Source organism: Danio rerio, chromosome 14 (genome assembly GCF_052040795.2).
Source record: "Danio rerio strain M-AB ecotype USA chromosome 14, GRCz13ab, whole genome shotgun sequence".
Taxonomy (NCBI): Eukaryota; Metazoa; Chordata; class Actinopteri; order Cypriniformes; family Danionidae; genus Danio; species Danio rerio.
Window position 1 is genome coordinate 50,844,811 of NC_141034.1, and position 22,323 is coordinate 50,867,133.

General features: G+C 38.0%; 1 protein-coding gene across 28 annotated transcripts in view; it reads right to left on the reverse strand.

Annotated features, from left to right (window-relative positions):
- prom1a (prominin 1a) overlaps nucleotides 1-22,323 on the reverse strand; it is a 168,166-nt gene that overhangs the window by 46,195 nt on the left and 99,648 nt on the right. For 18 of the 28 annotated variants that reach the window (XM_087280149.1, XM_087280148.1, XM_087280139.1 and 15 more), the window contains 4 exon segments: nucleotides 4,248-4,368; nucleotides 2,595-2,658; nucleotides 2,435-2,524; nucleotides 99-316 (listed from right to left, as the gene is read on the reverse strand). In XM_087280149.1, the coding sequence (XP_087136275.1) occupies nucleotides 99-316; nucleotides 2,435-2,524; nucleotides 2,595-2,658; nucleotides 4,248-4,368 (493 nt within the window). 28 annotated transcript variants of the gene reach the window in all.

Here is a 22,323-nt window from a genome sequence, read left to right on the forward strand (position 1 = left end):
TTGTTTCAACTCATTTTAAACACAGTAGGTAGTTTGAAAAAGCAGCAAAAGTCATTTTTTTTGAGTGTGCGTTGAAATAAAGGAAGTTATTAGGATACCGATGAGTAGTTGGCTGCGATTTCGAGCTTGGGAATGGAGTTGCGTATGTTTCGACAGATCTCCGGTGCTGGAGCATCCACACAGACGGGATCGTTCAGGGCGTTTCTCAGGCTGTTGCGCACCACACTCAGGTTTGCCTGCAGTTTGACTGTTCCTTCCTGCAGAGTCTCCAAGGTCAGACTCACATTCTCTAGAGCGTCCTTAGTGTCTCGCATTGCTAAGAGAGACAACAAATAAGCAAACACACACAAATGAACATTCAGATATAGAGACTGCATGATATACAGGGTTCCCATGTTTTCATGAACAGCACATTCAAGGACTTTTTATAGCAGTGTTTTCCAACCCTATTCCAGGAGGCACACCAACAGTACATACTTTGGATGTCTCCCTTATCTGACTCATCAACTTCAAGGTTTGAAGTCTCTTCTAATGTTCTGACGATTTGATTCAGGTGTTCTTGGTTAGGGAGAGGTTGAAAACGTAAACTGTTAGTGTGACTTCAGGAACAGAGAAACACTGTTTTAAAGCTCCTTTAATTTTAAACCAGGCACCTTGGTGCATATGTAGTACCATGAAACCAGGCACATACCCCAGCATATGTAGTACCATGAAAGTCCTTACTGTACTTAACATTTCACTTACACTTCAAAGTTCATCTTCAAAGAACTTTAATAAATGTGTTGAATTCAATACTGGTGATATTTAAATGTGGTTTCTGAACTATTGATAAAATGTCCATTATTTGTCAGTGTTACTGAACAAGATTTAAATGAAGGATTTTTAATTTAAGAATTTTTCGTTTTCTAACAGTTTTTTTTTTTGTTCTGTTTTGGACAGTACAATCGTTTTAAATCAAGGTTTTTATCATATTAATTAAACAATTTTAATTCAAGCACTTTCAAGGACCTGTGTTTGTTTTTAAATACTTTCCAGGCCTTGAATCCATCTGAATGTCAAAACCTTTAAGTACTTTCAAGAAGCGTGGGAACCCTGCATATAGAATTCAACAAACATCAAGTGAGAAAAATGTACAAAAAGCGGACAAATCTGGGATGAGTTTCTGAAAACCATCATTAGCTAACTAAGGTTGCAAGTTCTGTCATTACAAAGATAGTTTGTTGATTTGAAGTTTAACAAACCCATCGTTCTAACGAGCATGAGCAAACTGCGTCATAAACTTGTATGCCTGTAATTACGCCTCTGTGTTCTATTCCCCGTAATTCCCCCTATGCATAATTCCTATAGAAACTTGTAAGATTTAAACTTGGAGAGATTAAAAAAAGCATTAAGCTGCATTAACTGCTTAGTGATCATAAATGTATCGTTTTCACTTCTGCGCCATGGAAACACCACGATTCATTCGGCAACTGATTGATATGTAAATATAATTCAGTAAAAAGAATGCTAGAACTGTATGAGCACCGGCAAAAGCTTTCAATTGAGCTATAACTTGTACATGTGTCATATGAAAAATATGAAAATGAACCAATGTAAAATTCCCTGCTCGGGTATCCAAAATACTGTGTATTTAAGGGTAAATAACTTTTGTACAGTATAACAAAAACCAAAGTGATGCATATGAGCATAAAATATAGATTCTACACTTTCAAACGACACCACTTACAGGGGTCTGGTGCAATGCTAGCTCTTTAAATATTAAGTCGAAAGTTGATGCCTCTATTAAGGAGTTTAACTGGTTAGAAACAAAACAAAAACAGACGTTCCAGCACAGGAAACTGGAGCAGAATTCAATTATTTATTATATAAATTATATTTGACTACATTTTTGGATGAAATTATTAAATATGACTTCTGATTTATCTCTGTATTTTTTTATATCAGAAAAATGTTTTGATCCAGTCACATGCAACTCATTTTTTGGAAAAAGCAGAGGGTCGTGAATTAGAAATGAACAGATGCTACTTTAATTTAAAACTGCCTTATAAAATAATATCCAATGAGTTGAGATGGTACTGTTGTCTATATTTTGTCAGTGTATTATAACATTTGAGGGTTTTAAGACACAGGATAGGCAGGTTCCACCAAGGAAAGACACATGGGAGTAAAATTGGGCCAGGTTTTGTTGGGAAGGAATACAGATTCAATCACAACGTTTTTTTTTTTTTTTACAGATAGAAGGTCACAGGAAGGACCAGTCAGGGTCTGTTACAGTTTACCTTTAATGGCTTTCTCCACTTTGACTAACGGACCAAAGACAAAAGAGTGAGATAAGACACCACCAAAAGATGAATTGACATCCACATTACATGCTCATATATGATATACGATACATTAATGTCTCAAAATAACTCAAAGAAAAGGAGTGACATACTTCCGGTCATGCTGAGAGTGGCATCGAGCGCAGGCTTCACCTCTTTGCCCAGCTCCTCATGTATCCTTCCCCCCAAGATCACACCTACATCTGGAGAAAACATCAGCACATCAGTCTTCACATCAGGAGCACCATTGAAGAAGAGCTGAGGAACACTTACTCTCCAGATCATGCAGCACCTGCTCCTTCACGGTGCCGTAGCGAGAGATCAGGTAATCAATTTGCTGAAGGGGAGACGGGATATTGATATATTATTATACTTTATATGATATAAAATAATAGAATATGAAGGGCTCCATCTAATCCATTCATCTGACTGTGCATCTCTCCATCCATCTGTTGACCCATCTGCCAATCAGCAGTTCATCCAGTCATTTGTTTTATCTGACCATCTATCAATCCAACCATCTACCTGTTATCAATTAATCCATCAGCCTTTTATCAATCCATCCATCCATCCATCCATCCATCCTTACATACATCCACCTATCCATCCATCAGCTTTTCATCAATCCATCCGCTTTCATTCATTCATTCATCCATTCATTCATTCGTCTATCCATCCATTCATCTATCTGTTTATCTAATAATCAAATCATCCGCTTTCATCCATCCATCCATCCATCTAGCCATCAATTCATCTGTCTGTTCATCTATCAATCAAATCATCTTCCTTTCATCAATTAATCCATCCATCAATCTGCTTTTCATCCATCCATCCATCCATCCATCCATCCATCCATCCATCCATCCATCCATCCATCCATCCATTCATCCACCTTTCATCCATCCATCCATCCATCCATCCATCCATCCATCCATCAGCCTTTCATCAATCCATCCATCTATTAGCTTTTCATCAATCCATTTGCTTTCATCCATTCATCCTAATATCTATCCATCTATTCATCTGTCTGTTCATCTATCCATTCTTTCATTCACTTTTCATCAATCAATCTATCCATCCATCCGCCTTTCATCAATCAATCCATCCATCAGCCTTTTATCAATCAATTCATCCATTAGCTTCACAATCAATCAATCAATCAATCAATCAATCTATCTATCTATCTATCTATCTATCTATCTATCTATCTATCTATCTATCTATCTATCTATCTATCTATCTATCTATCTATCTATCTATCTATCTATCCCATCAGCCTTTCATCAATCCATCCATTCATCTATCCACTTTCATCCATCCATCCATCCATCATCCATCCATCCATCCATCTATGGATCGATCAATCTATTGATCCAACTATCTATTCATCCATCAGTCTGTTCATCTATCCATCCAACTATCTACCCATCCATTAATCTGCTTTTCATCCATCCATCTGCCTTTCATCCACCCATCCATCCGTCCATCCATCCATCCATCCGTCCGTCCATCCATCCATCCATCCATCCATCCATCCATCCATCCATCCATCCATCCATCCATCCATCCATCCATCCATCCATCCATCCATCCATCCATCAACCTTTCATCAATCAATCCATTCATCAGCCTATCATTAAATCTAGCCTTTAATCAATCAATCAATCAATCAATCAATCAATCAATCAATCAATCAATCAATCAATCAATCAATCAATCAATCAATCAATTTAGCTTTCACCAATCAATCCATCTATCCATCCGCTGCTTTCATTCATTGATCTATCTATCTATCTATCTATCTATCTATCTATCTATCTATCTATCTATCTATCTATCTATCTATCTATCTATCTATCTATCTATCTATCTATCTATCTATCTATCTAGTGTGATAGCACATGTGTTTCTGGTTGCATCACTCACTGCAGGCGTCTGATTGGCGAAGGTGTGCAGGTCTTTCAGGTTACTCTTCACCAGCCTCCTCATGCCCTTCAGCTGCGAACTCAGGTTCTGATTGGCTGCATAAGCACAAAGGACCCCAGCCCTGAAGATCAAAAACAGCAACACTTAAAAAAGCATGCACTACATCAGATCCAAATCATAAAAGCCAGAAGAGGACAATATGTAAAACACACATCCTCTTTGATGCATATGGATGTTCTGGCTTTGTCAGTATGATTAACCATCAGCCAGTAGAGGGAAGCACAACAACACAAATCCCAAACTCATTTTTTTTCACAGCTGTGCTCTTCTGCTAGGATACTGTAATTGCCTCGCTTTGGGAATGTTCTCATTCTCTGGCATGCTTTTATTAAAAACTAAGAGACAACTTCATACTGCTGCAGGTCTACACAGGAAGTGAGAGCTTTTGTTGTGCAACTCAGTAAAAGAAACCCAAAGAAATCTTGGTTTTACACAATTGCCAAAGCACTTCAAACGGAGCAGGGTGACTGTGAGCTCTGCTTAATTAGACCAAGAGACACTTCAAGGAAAATCCTGCCCTATATTAGTACCTATTCACACATCTTAATTGGGCGGCCTTCATTTGGTGTGCTCATGCTTATTGTCGAACATTGAAAACTGTGAAGCTGCTGAACATTGGCAGAGCCGTCATCCATCAAGCAAGGCTTTCACTGCAAATGATTTCTGGGACAAAAGCCATGATTGACTTGTGAAACAATAGCGCAAAAGGAAAGCTTTTTGTGATGCTGCATCCAAATTTGTGAATCACTCTTTGTTGGTTTTGTGTAGAGATATATAATTGCACTGTGGCAGGTTGAATCTGTGGGCGCTGCATCTGAAGCGCATGTAAACTCTTTAGCTGATTAATGCATTTAGTCATAGTTTATATTTTATCAACTCATTGCTTATTGTGCAATGGGGACTAGATCTAACATACAGTTAAAGTCAAAATTATTCGCAATCCTGTGAATTTTTTTTTTTTATATTTCCCAGATGATGTTTAAGAGAGCAAGGAATTTTTAACAGTAATTCCTATAATATTTTTTATTCTAGAGAAAGTCTTATTTGATTTATTTCGGCCAGAATAAAAGCAGTTTTTAATTTTTAAAAGTAATTTTAAGGTTAATATAACACCTTTTATTGATTTTTCATGGAATTTTCTGGATTTATCAAAATGTCAGACAGTCACAGAGCTCGCAACAAGTAGGATTACAAGGTAATCTAAAATTACCTATATAAATGTTTACCAATATTTTAAATGAATCGTGCTAAAGGTTTACCGATTTCACTGTTAAAGGGTCACGAAACACCAAAACACATTTTTTGAGCTGTTGACAGTCATATATGTGTCCCCACGCTGCTAAAAACACTATTAGGACACATATATTTCACTAAAAAGTAAAAATTGGTTGTTTTTTCGTTATTTCGAGCAAATTCGTACTTCCGAATTTTCGAAGCTGCGTCACGGCCATGAGATCTTAGCATGTATTCCAGCGTGTAAACTGGACGTCTGTCCCTGGGAGTGTCTTATTACATCTCTGAGTGTGCAGCATTCATTCATGAGTAAGACTTGGTTCAAAATCTTGCAAAAAACAGAAATGTGCGCACATCTAGAAAATCTTGAAGGCAGGTGCACGATCAAAAAGCAAACATAAGTAGCAAAAGATTCAAAGTAAATCGGCACACTGCCACTTTAGCTCTCAAACAAATTTTAATGTCAATATTACAAAATCACAACGTTTCGACCGACATGGTCTTCATCAGGTAAAGCGTTGCAAATGGAAGTCCTCCAGAAATAGTCAAACAGCTCTACACAGCACCTGCAGTCAATTATCGCAATCAGCTAACAAGCCGGTAAACAGGAACATTTGCATACAATAATAGACATCTAAACAATGTGAAAAACATGCATACCATTACAAACAGACATTTAAAATACAAATACAAATTCTCACTATAGAATTCCTCGGAGACAGTATTCTATAGGCTAAATAGATAAGACTTGGTTCAAACCAATCAGCGCGCTCTATTGTGTATGTGGTGCAACCTCATTAATATGCACGATAGCTTCGAAGACCTCTTTACCTCTTACAGTGTTCAGACCTTCCCTCTTTTGCTCCTTCGACACTCCCCCCTAAACAGAGCTGGACACGCTTATTTTCCTGACTCTCCAAAGTAGAGGTGTGAAAACACTCTGCTGAAACAGGGAGGTTTCATGGCCCTTTAAATGTAATTTTGATCTGTTAGTGTGTAGCTGTTGTTAACTGAATGAAGTAGCCGCAGAAATTAGGCTAATGGCTTACGGCAATTTTTTAAAGTAGTCATTTGTTTACATGTACCTAACCCAACGACAACGCCATAATTTGTATATTTACATTTTCACGATTTTCTCTCTCCTTCGTGTTAGCCGCATTCGGTAAAACGCCATGCCCCCACATATAGGCTATGATGTCTTATATGAGCTATGATATTAAATAAAATCACAGTGAGACTCGCATTTCAGCCAGCTCACACATTGTAAGTTAATAATCACATGGAGAAAGTAACTTGTCCAGCTATTTTCTCATGGAAAGGCTGCAGGAAACTTCTTTAACGAATATGTGTCTCGGGGAACATATTTAAATCAGAAATTAGAATTGTTCCAGGTAAATAACTGATGCGCAAATATAAAGTTGTGCTAAATGTTAATAAAGTAAAAAACTTGCTATGAACTACATGAAACCATCTCTCGCACACTCTCCCTCACACACAAATTATTATACATTTTTATAATAATATTATATTTTTGTGTATATTGAATGATATTTAATTATGTAAAAATATCAATGTTATATATAGTTTTTAGGTACAATTTATACTTCTACATATTTATTGGGGCCCTCAGATTTCCTGGGGTCCTCAGCTGCCCCTTACGTTGCTTATTGGTTAAATAAAACCCTTGAGTTAAAGACAAAATTATTAGCCCTCCTGTAAAATAAAATGATTTGCAAATGATGTTGAACACAGCAAAGAAATGTTTGAAGCATGTCTGATAATATTTTTTCTTCTGGAGAAAGTCTTATTTGTTTTATTCCAGCTAGAATAAAAGCAGTTTTTAATTTTTTAAAAACATTTTAAGGTCAATATTATTAACACCCCTAAGCAATATTTCTTTTTCCAATTGTCTGCAGAACACACAACTGTAATACAATGACTTGCATAATTACCTTAGTTAAGCCTTTAAATGTCACTTAATTACAAGATCTTGAAAAATATCAAGTCAAATATTATTTACTGTCATCATGGCAAAAATAATCAGTTATTAGAAATGAGTTAATAAAACTATCATGTTTAGAAATGTGTTGAAAAAATCTTTCAGTTAAACAGAAATTGGGGAAAATAATATACAAACTTTAACTGTAAATAATTATATTCATTAGTCAATATTAATGAAAATACATATATTCTGTATTGCACCATATTTTTGCTAATCACCAGCCCTAATTTGGAGCACAATTTACAGTATATACAGTACTTCAATTCTTTGCAGGTGTAAATATATAACTGCATAACATGAAAACTGTGTGCAAAATCCCACATGCATTTCAGGTCCTGGTATACAGTACATTCAAACACTATTATTCTTATAAACAGTTTAATATGAATAGTTATTATTTGTGTATTGTAAAAGTGTGAGATATTTAGCAATATTTCTATATCTCCACATTATATTCTTGAGAGTGTTCTGCCATCTCAATGCCCTCTGTGTGCAATGTACTTTGTCATCTTCAAAGCCTCTTTGTTCGCTGCCTGCTGTAGTAGCACTAACTCATTCATTCATTCTCCTTCAGCTTGGTCCCTTTATTCGTCAGGGGTCGCCACAGCGGAATGAACCGCCAACTTATCCGGCATATGTTTTACACAGCAAATGCCCTTCCAGCCACAACCCAGTACTGGTAAACACTTATACACGCTAATTCACACACATACACTACGGCCAATTTAGTTTATTCAATTCACCTATAGTGCATGTGTTTGGACTATGGAGGAAACTGAAGCACCTGGAAGAATTCATAGACTGTAAAAGATATGGACGTAGTATCTGTGATGTTTCTAAAGGGCGCAAATGAAGCTACAAGTGGGTGTGGCCAACCGGCTCCATTTTGTTCGTGCCTCATCGCTCCAACCGTTGGTAACCAAATAGGGGCAAAGAGGTGGAGCGTGAGCCTAGCTAAAGACACCTGCTAGCATTTTGCAGCTAAAATGGAGGCCACGTGAATAATTTGTGAGCACAATTAAGTGCACACAGCATGCCATATCATCTGATAATTGTAAGAAATAATGCCAAAAAGCAACCAACTGTGTAAAGACACAGAAAACAACCCAGAAATATGATGTATACGTGAGTTCAGCAGCTAATCAGCCGGAATTAACTGCGGTGAAGTGACGGCGACCAGCGAGACATAGCTTTCACTCAAGTGGCCACGCCCTAATTATGCAGACTTAATAAAACCTAATAATAAATTAGACGGATGAGATGACGGATGAGAAAAAAAATTCACCCCTCACAGTTGTCATGAAGGGTAATATTAGCTATGAACCAAAATAGTTCTTTGTACCAGGCTGTAAACACCCAATTTTCTGCTGTAAATTTAGCCATTTTAAAAGTAGGGTCAATAGAAATCTGCTCTATTATGGAGCCAGGACTAGTGGAATTTCAATGAATTACAGTTTCAGTTACTTTCGTACAGTATTTACTTCACAAGGGAGAACAGGAGGTTGCCGCTTGGAGGAAACCCTCGCCAACACGAGGAGAACATGCAAACTCCACACAGGAGAACTCCACACAGATTAGCACTAACTGTATTATATAATTAACAATTACAATTATTTATAAAAAAACTAATATTTAACAGTAATCACAATTTAATGAAAAATCTATTCAGTTCTGCAAACTAAGCTTAGTAAGTAAGCTTGCGCTTAATCCAACTACATTTTAACCATGTTGAAGACTATTTTGTTTAGTGGTGAGCCGTTATCGGCGTTAATGCGTGACTCTTCTCAGGCAATAAAAAAATATATCGTCGTCAATCTATTCCTAAAGTTGGGTTGGGAGCTGAGTCTATTCTACCGAAGCTATGATGACTTTCACCTTGATATTTTAGCGCTGATGTATACCTGGCTGAATTGCACTGCAGGTGGCGAGAACGAGTCTTCAAACCCGTGTATTCCTACTGGGAAATTACCATATCAAACGTGACATGCTAACATGGATGCAGTTCACTAGAGTGAATCTGATAAATGTTAGCTCCACATCTAACTGTCAGGCACCTGTAAAGTTTATGCGTTCCAGTAAAACAAATATGAATAAAATGGACCAGGTGCTTTTTAAAATGAATGATGGTGTATGAAAGTCAAACCGGTGAGCCGTCTGACAAAAAAGTGCCCTTCTGAATCAAACCAGCAGGATGCCCTTCTGGATCTTTCACATATACTTCAAAAGACATTACTGACTACTCCTACATGGATATCTGTAATCTAGTTCTTTGCCTTAATAGACAATAACATAAGTAAAGGTGCTGTAGGTGATCTTCCACAATGCTAACAGCTTAGCATAAATCTCTGAATCACAGTCCCTCCCCTGCTGTCTAGAGCCACGCCTCCTTAAACACGAGCGCAGCAAAAGAATGTGTTAAAAGCGAATGTGTTATAGTGCTTGTCCGGCGGCGTGCAAGAAAAACTGACATGCTATTTCGGAGCGAATATTCATGGTTGCACGGTAAACAATATAGAGAGAGACTAGACGGTATATTTAGCAGTATTTACTTGTATTTTGTTGTTAAACTAATTAAAATCTACATTATCGATGCTGTAAAGGTTTCTTATGAAACTGAAAATAGTCTTATCAGTTTTTCACCGGAACATTTTAGTGGCTGAACAACACTTCTGTGAAGATATAACCCGTTTGTAACAACAACATCTAATGTTACATCAGCTTTGCGTGAAGCTAAAATAGTTATAAAACAGAACATTACCTGCCTAAGAGAAATCCTTTAGCCAAGGTGTCGTCCTTTCTCCAGCGTCCGTTATTGATTCAGGTTTTTAAAAAGTTTTGATTCAGCATGTTTCGTGCCAATCTCGTGTGCGCTCTCTCGTAAACTCACGCACATCTATGCACAAACATCGGTCAGCGGAGCTGCGTACAAACGGCTGCGCAGTTGTTCCAAATCTGCATTTGCTGACAGACAGTTTAACCTACTTATCGGAATTATGAGAGACGTCGGCCTGACTCGGCGTATGCGCAAATGGCGGATCTGCGTGAACAGATGCGCAGAAGTCCGAATCTACATTTGCTGACAGACAGTCTGAGCTGCTTATCGGAATTATGGGAGATGTCGGTCTGACAATATTTAATTGGATGAACACTTTTTAGTGTTATGCCTTACCCAAAATATAAAAATACATATAAACACATTTAGATCATTTACTGTAATCATTACTATTGGAATATAAAGAGACTTTCAACCAGCACAACAAAACATGCTTCTGAAGACGATCACCTACTGCACTTTTAAGGTGTTTACGTGAAGTGCTTTCATGTAAGAGTTTCCTGTAATTTTGGGTGACTTTAACTGCAGTTCGGCAGTTTCACATTCACTCATGAACATTTCATTCATGCCCCCATGACAAACTGGGGTATTAGACGCAAATAAGGAAGAGTAAGGTCTGGTGAGAGTGTTATGGAATTTAATAACGCACACCGAATGGAAAGAAAAAAAACTTCTGCATTTTGCAATGTGTGTGTGTGTGTGTGTGTGGTCCTTTACTGACAGCTGCGTGTGTGGATCTTGTCAGAAAATATGGCGAAAAGTTCAATATGACCGTAATAGTTTGATTGCGGTGTTTCCACTAATATCTGCATACTCCACATGTTTTAATTCCATTTCTGTTTAGTTCAGTTATGACTTTAGTCGGATTAAGGTAAAAAAAAATAAATAAATAAATAAAATAAATAAATAAAATTCGCTGTTTGGAGCTTATGCAGACCTACAGTTCAAAATTCATGTTTACCTGAATAAACAGTTAGTAAACACAAGTGCATCTTATTGAACATCATTTATTTTCATCACCAATTATCATAGTAGAACAGTTTCTCAAGCAGTTTGTGATGCATTTTAGAAACAGGAGATGAGCCCTTGGTTTAATGCGCCACCTGGCTTGAGAATCCTGTTCTCGAAGAGTCATATTTAGTCATTATTTGGGTAGCACACATATTCTGAATGCCTTCGGCAGAATTCAAATGAGCCATTTTAATCTAGATTAATCTAGATTAATTCCAAGATTACAGTGAGATTAATCTAGATAAAAAAAATCTGTTTGTAATGAACAAATAAATTAAATCAAACCTGTTGCTATCTTAACTTCGACACAACTATGATTTAGAAAACAAAATAGAGCAAATGGTAAACCGACCAAGTGTTACGACGCAAAAAGCATATATAAAGTGATATAAAATGCTGTGTTTTTCCGTGCAGATATGGGCCATTAGAATGGTCTCAGGGCACAAACAGACCACAGACTGATAGGGAATTAAAATGGGTGGTTGGCTACAAAGACTCTTTGTTTTTTTTCACCCCTTGATTCCCCATGTCCTCCTCTGTCTGTCTGCGCTTGGCGTTGGTAAGCTGCTATCTTCTCTGCTCCGTAAGGTCAGGAAAAACACAGCAGGCAGCGAACAAAGAGGCTTTGAAGATGACAAAGTACATTGCACACAGAGGACATTGAGATGGCAGAGAACTCTCAAGAAATACATTATAAAGGTATAGAAATGTTGCTAAATGTCAACTAGTTTAAAAGGAAACACTTCACAGCACACAAATAATAACTATTAATGTTAAACTGAAATTAATATTGTTCGCATGTACTGTATAAGGCCACACGGTGGCTCAGTGGTTAGCACACCAAGAAAGTCACTGGTTCGAGCACAGGCTGAGTCAGTTGGCGTTTCTGTGTGGAGTTTGCATGTTCTCCCATGTTAGCGTGGGTTTCCTCTGGGTGCTCCGGTTTCCCCCACAGCCGGGGGGAATTTATGAAAAAATAATACAAATAAAATCTACAAAAAATAAATATACACAAAATAAACAGCATTGTAATTTAACAGATTTTATTGCTTTATATATTCTAGAAAACAACATATTCTTGATAATTACCAGCCCTAATGTTGAGCACAAGCTACAGTGTATACTTTTATAACTCTTTGCAGGTGTAAATGGTGTAGCTATGTATCTTTCAGGAAAATTGTGTGCAAAATTCCACATGCAGTTCAGGTCCTGTTATACAGTAAATTTATTTATTTATTCATTTTCTTTTTGCTTAGTACCTTATTTATCAGGGGTCGTCACAGAGGATTGAACCAAGATTATGACTTATATTTTACACAGCGGATGCCAATTCAGCTGCAACTCAGTACTGGGAAACATCCGTACACTGTTGCATTTACACACATACATTACGGCTAATTTAGCTTATTCAATTCTTCGACACTGAAAACTGGACTGACACTGTTTCAATTTACTATAATCTCCTTTGTGAAGCTGCTTTGACACAATCTACATAGTATAAGCGCTATACAAATAAGATTAATTAAATTGAATCCATTCGAATCTTGCTTTTAGAAAAATCTGTAAGCTGACTTTGGCTTGGTGATATAAACTGCCTATAAAACTGGGGCTGGATCAGTGCACTGAAGAATGTCTCCATAGACTAATGGAGGCAGGAATCGCATTACTCCCACAATGATGGCTGTATTCAGGCAGAATGGACCCTGGGGCTCGTCCCACAGCATCCCTGTCTATAATCAACTCTTTGGGGTTTTAAGGAGCAGGGTGGGGGCGAAACCTCATTGACTGCTTCTTTAAACAGAAGATGACCCACTGGGTTGGATTTCGCCCTGTCATGAAGGCGTTCCAGGTCTACCTGCTGGTCGCTCTGTGCACAACAGACCTGTAATGTGATCGGCCCACCGGCACCATCACACTGCCAACTACTGACCCAGACAAAGCAGCCACTGTCAACTGGAAAACGAGGGTCAAACTTTTATTCGGGAGACTTGGATAGAAATTATGTTTTTTTAATTAATTTTTTTTATTAAACTTTTCAGATATAACAAAGTATTTTTACAGAGAAATTTAAACTGATATTATTCCCACCCCTACCCTCTACATACGTGAAGTATCTGAAGTTACATTTATCATTTAAAGAAAGAAGAAAAAAAATACTCTTAATAATAACAAAATAAATCAAATAAATAAAAACATTTAAGTTAATAAAATAATAAATTATAAAAAATGAGTCCTCTGATATTTATAAAGTACCTAATCATGTGACATGCTCAGAAAAAAAAGTCTAAATGGGTCCCATGTTTCAGAAAAGGCTCTAGTATTGCCATTTATTGTAAACCTAATTTTTTCCAAGTGGATGAAGCTCATTGCGTCTCAAAACCATTTGTCAAAATTTGGAGGAAATCTTTGTTTCCATAATAACAGAATACAACGTCTTGCTAACAGTGTCAAAAATTCAAGATCGTTTGCAGTACAGCTTGATAACTCTACTCTATTCCGAGAAAGTCCAAAAATGGTTCGATGTGTATCTTTGTCACAGAAGAGAAACACTTGAAAATTGATAGCCAAAAAGGAGTGATTGATGGGCAAAGCCAAAACATATGTATTAAGTCTGCGGGTGCTTGATTACACCGATCACATATAGGATCCACGTCTTGAGTTATTTTTTGCCAATCACACTTTTATCCAGTATATACGATGAACAAATTTTAATTGGATGAGGCTATGTCGTGCACAGATAGAGGAGGAATAAACGCGGGACAAAATCTGGTCCCACGTATCATCCTCAAATGTAAGATTGAGGTCTGACTCCCATTGTTGTTTATTAAGGAAAGAGAGGTAGTAGAAAAAGAGGACATCAGCCTGTATAAAGTACACAGTATACCTTTTTTATCTAAGGGTACTTCAAAAATTTGGTCAAGTTGAGATTTTGGTGGAAGGTTCGGAAAATCTGGATATGAGTTTTTAACAAAAGCCCCTTTCACACAGTGATACCGGTAAATATCTGGAAAATTTCCGGAACGACTTTACCGGTATATTCAAAAAAGCGCTGTTCACACATTACGGAAATTTTCCGGAAAGGAGCATTCACACATCCATTCCAAAATACCGGTAAATTCTGACATCATTCAACATAAATGACCTTTAAACGGCTGCGCTTGTATTTGTAAATATTTGACTACATTACAAACTCTGTGGATGATCAGTATTGTGAACAACGTCAATGAAAACATATGGAGAATCACTTTCGCATGTCGAGATGTTCATAATATGTGCGTGTGCAGGCGCTCACAGGCTGTTTCAAAGGCACACGCAAAGTTTGAAGGTAAACAAACAACGGCTTATCATAAGCATCTCATCGATGATTATTTACACAGTTGGCATTAAGAAGAACATATAAACGTGATCTGACTAACTTCTAGCAGCTAAATGTGTCTGGAAAAATATTCAAAGGCTTTTATTCTCATAAACCGCACGGACGTGAATGCGTCTGACTGTTGTGATTGGCTAAAGCAGACGTCTCACATCAGCACGTTCTAGACGTTCACGCGCTTATTACGGCAATCTTCCTTCTGCATTCACACAGCGCAGCATTCCGGCAAATTGCCGGTAATGTTACAACTTCTCTTTCCGGAAAATAGCCAGAACGAATTTACCGGTATTTTCAAAAAGGACCTGTTCACACATACAACCTTTCCGGAAAATTGCCGGCAATTTTCCGGAAAGGTCTGTATGTGTGAAAGGGGCTAAAGTTTCTAATTTGTAAGTATCTAAAGAAATGAGTGCTAGGAAGAGAAAATTTTTGTATTAATTGCGAAAACCTGTGAAAAATATAGAAATTATGTTTTTGACTACTTTTCAATGTATTGAACTTAAATGATCGAAATGTTAATCGACCAGTTAGGGCAACCTAAAGAGCCAAACTGCAAAAAAAACAAACAAACAAACAAAAAGAACAAAAAACTTTTTTTACTTTGAGTTTTTGTCTTGGTTCTCATCCAAATATCTAAAAATACTTAATCAAGAAGAATTTTCTAGACAAGTAAAAAAAAGCCTTGTTTTCAGAAATAATGTAAAAATTAAGCGAGTTTTTTTTTATGATTTTAACTTTTTATTGATTTTTCTTTTTTCAAATAATGCAGATGAATATCCAATACAGAGCATCAGCATAAAAGCAGAACAATACAACATAAATAAATACTAGAAATAAATAACATCATATCAGTTGCAAAAGTAAACCAAAGAAAAAAAAAGGGGGGGTTGCTAATATCTTAACCTTAATTATTATTTTGTCTCGTTACATGTTTACTAACATCGTGGGTGGCAGAAATTTAGAAATTTTCCCCATTTATCAAAAAAAATTTAAATTCTTCCATGTAAACTATAGAAGAGTTTGTCAAAGACTGCAACTCGTCCTAACTCTGAGATCCACTCAAAAATCGGAGGTCTACTGGAGGATTTCCAGTTTTTAACAATTACCCGTCTGCCTAGCATAATACAGCTCCACTGTGATTCAGTTTTATTCATGTGGCTTAAGGGACATGGGTCACCAAGTATATATAAGCTTGGGTAAAAGTCATACTGAGTGAGTTTTTTTCTTAAAACCAGTAAAATAATCTGCCAATCAGGGTAAGCAAAATAATCTTGTTGCCACTTAGAAATAAGAATCATTTCAGAAACTGACAAATGCGAGACTGAGGCGTGAAAAAACAAAGCAGAAGCAAATGATGAGCAAACGATTGTTTCAGCAACCTAAAACACTGACGAAAATACTTTTTAACAGAGCTGTACGATTAATCAGAAAAAGATTGTGATCTCGATTCGACCCCCTAGACCAGGGCTATTCAATTGGCGGCCCGCAGGCCAAACCCGGCCCCCTAGGCAGTTTGTTCCGGCTCTCCAAACAGTGTGACCAAGACATCAAAAATAAATTTAGTTCAGTCGAAAAACGGCCGCTATAGTTATGAAGTGACGTGTGTCTGTTCAATACAGCATGAGCTGCAGAGGCTGCATGAGTCACCATAAGGGAGTGGTGCGGGAGTTTCACGTGGAACTGAGCTTAGCAGAGCAACAAATGTGTACAACGGTATATGATGCAAGAATCGTTTATCTCGATTAATGCTTTTTCATCATCGATAGAAGCCAAAATCGAAACCGTATTTTCGATTAGTTGCACAGCCCTAATGACAAAAGCCTGCTTCTTAATTATTCATGACTCCATGTGCTTTTTTTCTAAGGGCAAAGCAGACCAGCCAAGCTGTGAGACCCTATGTTGATGACTGGGTGAGACCGCATCCACGGAATCTGCATACGGCACAAACTAATTAGCCATTTATGAAGGGTTGTATGTGTTTGTTTCCATGATCAACGGGGTTTGTTGCATGTTTTTCCCCACGATCCTGTCAGGGCTGAAACAGCAAAGCTTTATGTCTGCAGCAAGCATTTTAACAAATAGCAAATGTAGCAGGGCATTAAATAACTGTTTATTTCTTTGCATTTTAACTTTGTAAACTATTAAATCATGCGTCTCCTAATGATTTGTGTCTCATTTTGTAAGCCAACTGACAACAGTTATTCGGTCCTCTACTTCCCCCTGCTCTGCTGGCCACGCCCACTCCTACCTTTGCTTGCAGAGCTCTACGCCCTTTATGATGGATTTTTTTTAAAGGGGTGCTTTCACACTTGGATTATTTGCCTGGACCGTACCCAAGTTTGATTGTCTCTCCCTGCCACCTCCTCGGTTGGTTTTGTGTTCACACTTTTTTTTTCCCTTCTGAACCCTGGTATGCTTGCGTCATCTAGCTGCTGTTTTTTTACGGCCATTGCTAGGTGACGGTCACAAAAGCAAGCGCCGAAATGGAAAGACGTTTGCACATCGCGGTTATTCTGCTTTAACTGAAGCTTTTGGTTTTGGACATACAGAAAGCGACTCGCGTCCATCTGCCGCAAAAACAATATAAACATTCAGAACATCACACAGTGTCTGCAGAAGCTGGTTTTGGAGGAGACAAGCAGACATCACTGTGTATCACTGTGTTTGCCCTGGCTCAGTCCCGCGCGTGTCACCAAGATACGAAACGTGACTGACTGACTGACTGACTGACTGACTGACTGACTGACTGACTGACTGACTGACACACAAACACACACATTCACACTAGCTAAACGTACCATACTATGATGTCAAACGAACCCAGGTGCGGACCAAAAGCGCTAGTGTGAAAGCACCCTAAAACATTCTGAGGTAGACTCTAACTGAAAGAGGGGGGCTTCATGGCCCTTTTAGAATCTGTATGTGTTTATACACTCAAAAAAAATTATTCTAGCCAGTAATCACAATTAAGTAAATAATTTAAACAAAGTTTATTTGAAAAAGTATAAAAAACTATTATTGTTAAGAATTATGCTGTCTTAACATGAATTAAATGGACTCGAAACAAACCTGATCAAATTACATAAACTATACCTAATTTGTTGCAGTAATGTCACGAATAAAGTTTCATTTGTACCCTTTTAGCAGTGGAAACGCAAGCCTGATAAAGGTGACCTGCACCCTACCCTACCGTACTGTACCAGCCAGTGAAAATGGGCCATTAAGGGTTTACTCGCTTTACTCAAGTTACACTGTAAAAAATTGTGGGTTCAACAGAATTCCTTCATGTTGTCCAAACACAAGTCAATTAAGTTAACTTAATTGTTTAACAAATTTAAGTGGATTGAACATAAAACAATTAAGGGCTCCTCAAAAACCTTAACAATTGTGTTGATTCAGCTTATTTTAAATAAGCAAACAGCAAAAATAATTTTTGAGTGTAACTAGCTAATCGTTTTTTTACAGTGTAGAAGTAATATAAAAAACAATAATGAGGAGATAAGCCAATATTTTGCGACCCCAAACTGTGCAATAATTCCAGGGGAAATCGAAACGCTCCTTTTAAAGTTCCCACAAGTTTCAAGTTAAAAATGTTTGTGGTAAAGGAATCAGCGAAGCCCCATGTGTGCGCAGTGAAAGTAGGCCAGATCGGGCGGGTAATTGAAGTGTGAGACAATCATTTCTCTTTTCCATTCATGTGTAGGACAGAAGGAGGACACATGATTAACCACACAAACAAAAGCGTTCTCTCTCTCCATTCTGCACCACCAAAATATTGTGGGCGTTTTCCTTTGACTTCCAAAATACTCATTATTCATGATCACAACTGACAGAAGGAACTCTTGACAGTGTCTGAATCTCATTTGCATATACTGTACGGTTTACAGATGATAGTAAAGTCTGATAATGGATGTATTTAAAGTCTCAAAACACATGTCTGAAAAGACACTTTACAGCTGTGCCAGGAAGAGCTGTATAAACATGCCACTACAAAATACTGGGAGAGACTGACACAGAGACACATCAGGACATATTATCACTGTAACCATGGTTTCTTTTAACACGTTCACACGTTTTGCTAACGAGATATTGACAATCCTCAGCCACGAGACACCCTAAATCAGAATTTATAAATATATATTCTTACTAAGGACACCTTTCATAACGGTTTGAAGAGCTTAGAATAAATCTTTCTCCCAGTTTCCAAATTCTAACTTAAGTATTACTGAAGAGAGCTCCACCAATCAGAGTAGAGGCTGTTACTATGGAAACTGTGAACAATGTCATGAAATCAGTTTCCCCACACTCTCAACTTTGCAGTCTGCTGTGTGTGTGTATTATATATACAGCATACAGTATATATACACTGTTTCTTAAAAAATCTAAGCCAAAATGCCATCAAAATATCAACATTTTAATTATATTTTATTATTCGATGGGAAATAGATAAAATTGTATGATATGTACATGTTTTCCACCTGATTTACATCACCGCATCAACTTGTTAAACAACGATAACAAAAACATTGATCGAACTCTTCAATTTAATTACTTGCACACTAAATTAGCAAGCACAGAAATAAAGCATCGTTTACATATCGGAGTCATTAATTGCTAGACTCCCATGCAATCTGTCGGACAGTGTGTGGTGGATCAGTACCATGTCTTCGACAGTGGTTATATTGTCAACACAACTGGCAGTAGACGACCACTCCCTGCCACACGACATACTGATCCAGTGTGATAAATGTTCGCCAACAAGTAATACAATCCACCTTTCGTCCAGTTTTAAATCGGAATATCACAAAGAAAATGTGAAACACTGTAGCTTTTCTGTTCTCGTAAACATTTGAGCACACTCTTATCTTCATTTGAAAACTCCATTTTAATTTATTAAAGTGTTACGCAGCTAAAAATAAATACGTCATCATTACGCCACCAATACGTCATCTAGAGCTGTGAACCTACACTAGTCTCACGGTTCGGTTACGATTATCATGCCATCGATTCGGTTCAATTCGATATTTCGGTGCATCACGGTGCATTGACGATGCTTTCCATACACAGTTTTATATTTTCTTCACAGCAGCAGTTCTTGTATTAAAATGTATGAATATATTTATATTTATATATTATTTGTAATACAATTTTGTCGTTTAATACAGTCAGATATACAAACTGTAACTTTAAACAAAACGAGCATTAAGCAAATAATATAAACAAATATAAACATCCAGCTCAATTTCTGATCCTTGTCTAGTTCTCTTACACCTCTTTGATTGGTCACACCCTCAACAAAAACGGTTGCTATTGGCTCTTGCGCGCTGCGCTCTTCAGATAAGTGATACTGCTAAGCGGCAGGCGGCAGCGGCGATCTCACAGCTGATGCATGATAGACACGGTGGAGAAAACTCTGCAGACACGCGCTCATTTCTGTATCCAAACGTAATGCTGTAAAACAGCCGAGAGGAGAAGAAAAGCCACGCCAGCAGGTCAAGTGGGCCACTGGGTGTGTGTGTGTGTGTGTGTGTGTGAGAAAGAGAGAGAGACAGAGCGAAAGCGAGAGAGAAAGAGAGAAATGGAGTAGGCTACTTTCATTCTCTCGATCTCAGTGAAATAGGGGCTATTGTTGTATATGTCTGTGAAAGACTGATCCAGCAAACACACACAGTGAAATTGTGCACAGTTTATGAGTTTTAAGTAGTTAAAGCGCTGTAAATACTCGCGATCGCCTCCCTCGCGACAGAGCGCATATGAGGTAAATGACGTCAGTAATAACCGGTTATGATTATTACTGAACCGATACCGAATTGTCCGCGTCTGCATCGCGGTGCACCGAAGAAACGATTAATTTTGACACCCCTAACGTCATCACAAAGAAAAGTAAATAAAAGCATTATTGTAATGCACAGTTGCGTCTATTCATGAACCACGGCGAATGAAGTTCTGCACAAGACTTTTGGCCAGCGGAGAAATTAAAATGGTCGTGCCCAACTGAGTCTGGTTCTCTCAAGGTTTTTTTTCTTCACTCCTATCAGGTGAAGTTTTTTTTCCCTCTCCACTGTCGCCACTGCCTCACATGGTTCAGGATTGGTAGAGCTACGCATCGATGAATTTGCTCTTCAGTGTTCGAACTCTCAGTAATGATTAAATCACACTGAACTGAGCTAAACTGAACTGAACTTAAACACTAAAACCTGAACCACACTGTTCCAGTTACTATGACCATTTATGTGAAGCTGCTTTGACACAATCTACATTGTAAAAGCGCTATACAAATAAAGCTGAATTGAATTGAATTGAATTCCCTCGCGGGGCATTATGGGATAGCGCAGCGTGCATGGGATGTGCACTCCAGAATCTCGCCGGAAGTTGTAAGTCATCCGTGTACTTCTCCCATACTGATTTTCGAATTCTATGAATTCGGACATACTACTTGGCTCGCATACTGATTTTAGCATACTATATAGTATGGAAGTATGTGGTTTCGGTCGCAGCCCATACTACATTTAATTTGGAGTGATGCTGACTTGCCAGTATAGCATTCACAAGAATATAAAATATAAAAAAATATATAACTATAAAGCAACCAGTGCGGCATGGTGGCACAATAGATATCGATGTCGCCTCACAGCAAGAAGGTCGCTGGTTCGAGCCTCGGCCAAGCAGGTTGGCATTTCTGTGTGGAGTTTGCATGTTCTCCCCATGTTGGTGCGGGTGCTTCGGTTTCCCCCACAAGCCCAAACACATGCATTATAGAAGAATTGGGTGAGCTAAATTGGCCGTAGTGTATGTGTGAATGAGAGTGTATGGGTGTTTCCCAGTGATGGGTTGTAGCTGAAAGGGCATCCGCTGTGTAAAACATATGCTGGATTAGTTGGCGGTTCATTCCAATGTATCAACCCCTGATTAATAAAGGGACTAAGCCGAAAATGAATGCTACCGTTTAACTGTATATTTGATCAAAACGGCTGCTTTTGTGAGAATGAAAGACAATAAACATTTACTCTCATTAACTCTAACAGACCGCAGTAAATATACAGTAAAGCCTGACTAGAAAAATACATTTATTAAGCACAAACACATTTGACTAAATCAGACGAGTAAAAGGATTGAGGCAAGTTCTGTGAAAAATGCAATCTGTAGTCTAATCAGGCCTGAAGTGCTAGACGCTCATGTTAACGGTTTCAACACACACACGCACGCTAAAAAAATGCAAGCGCTTACACATATGTGCCTACACAGATTAATTGCCAAGATTAAATCAAGATCTGTCCATGCATTATAATATTTCAAGGCTGAATGAGTCGGAAAAGAGGCCAAACTGACAGTTAACAGCAAGAATACTGTGTAAATGTAGCTTTCGATGATTAAAAGAGTGATTAAATGAATGAAACGTGTGACCGCTGCACCGCGCAGCTGCACTATGGATGTCACATGGGTTCAGGGCTCTACTGTATTAAATCTGACAGGCTGTCTCTGCAAGCTGAGCCTTGGGGTTGGCAGAGGAGCAGCGGCCCGGCTGACCTTCACTGCCCTGAGCGTAACACTCCTTCAGAGCAGC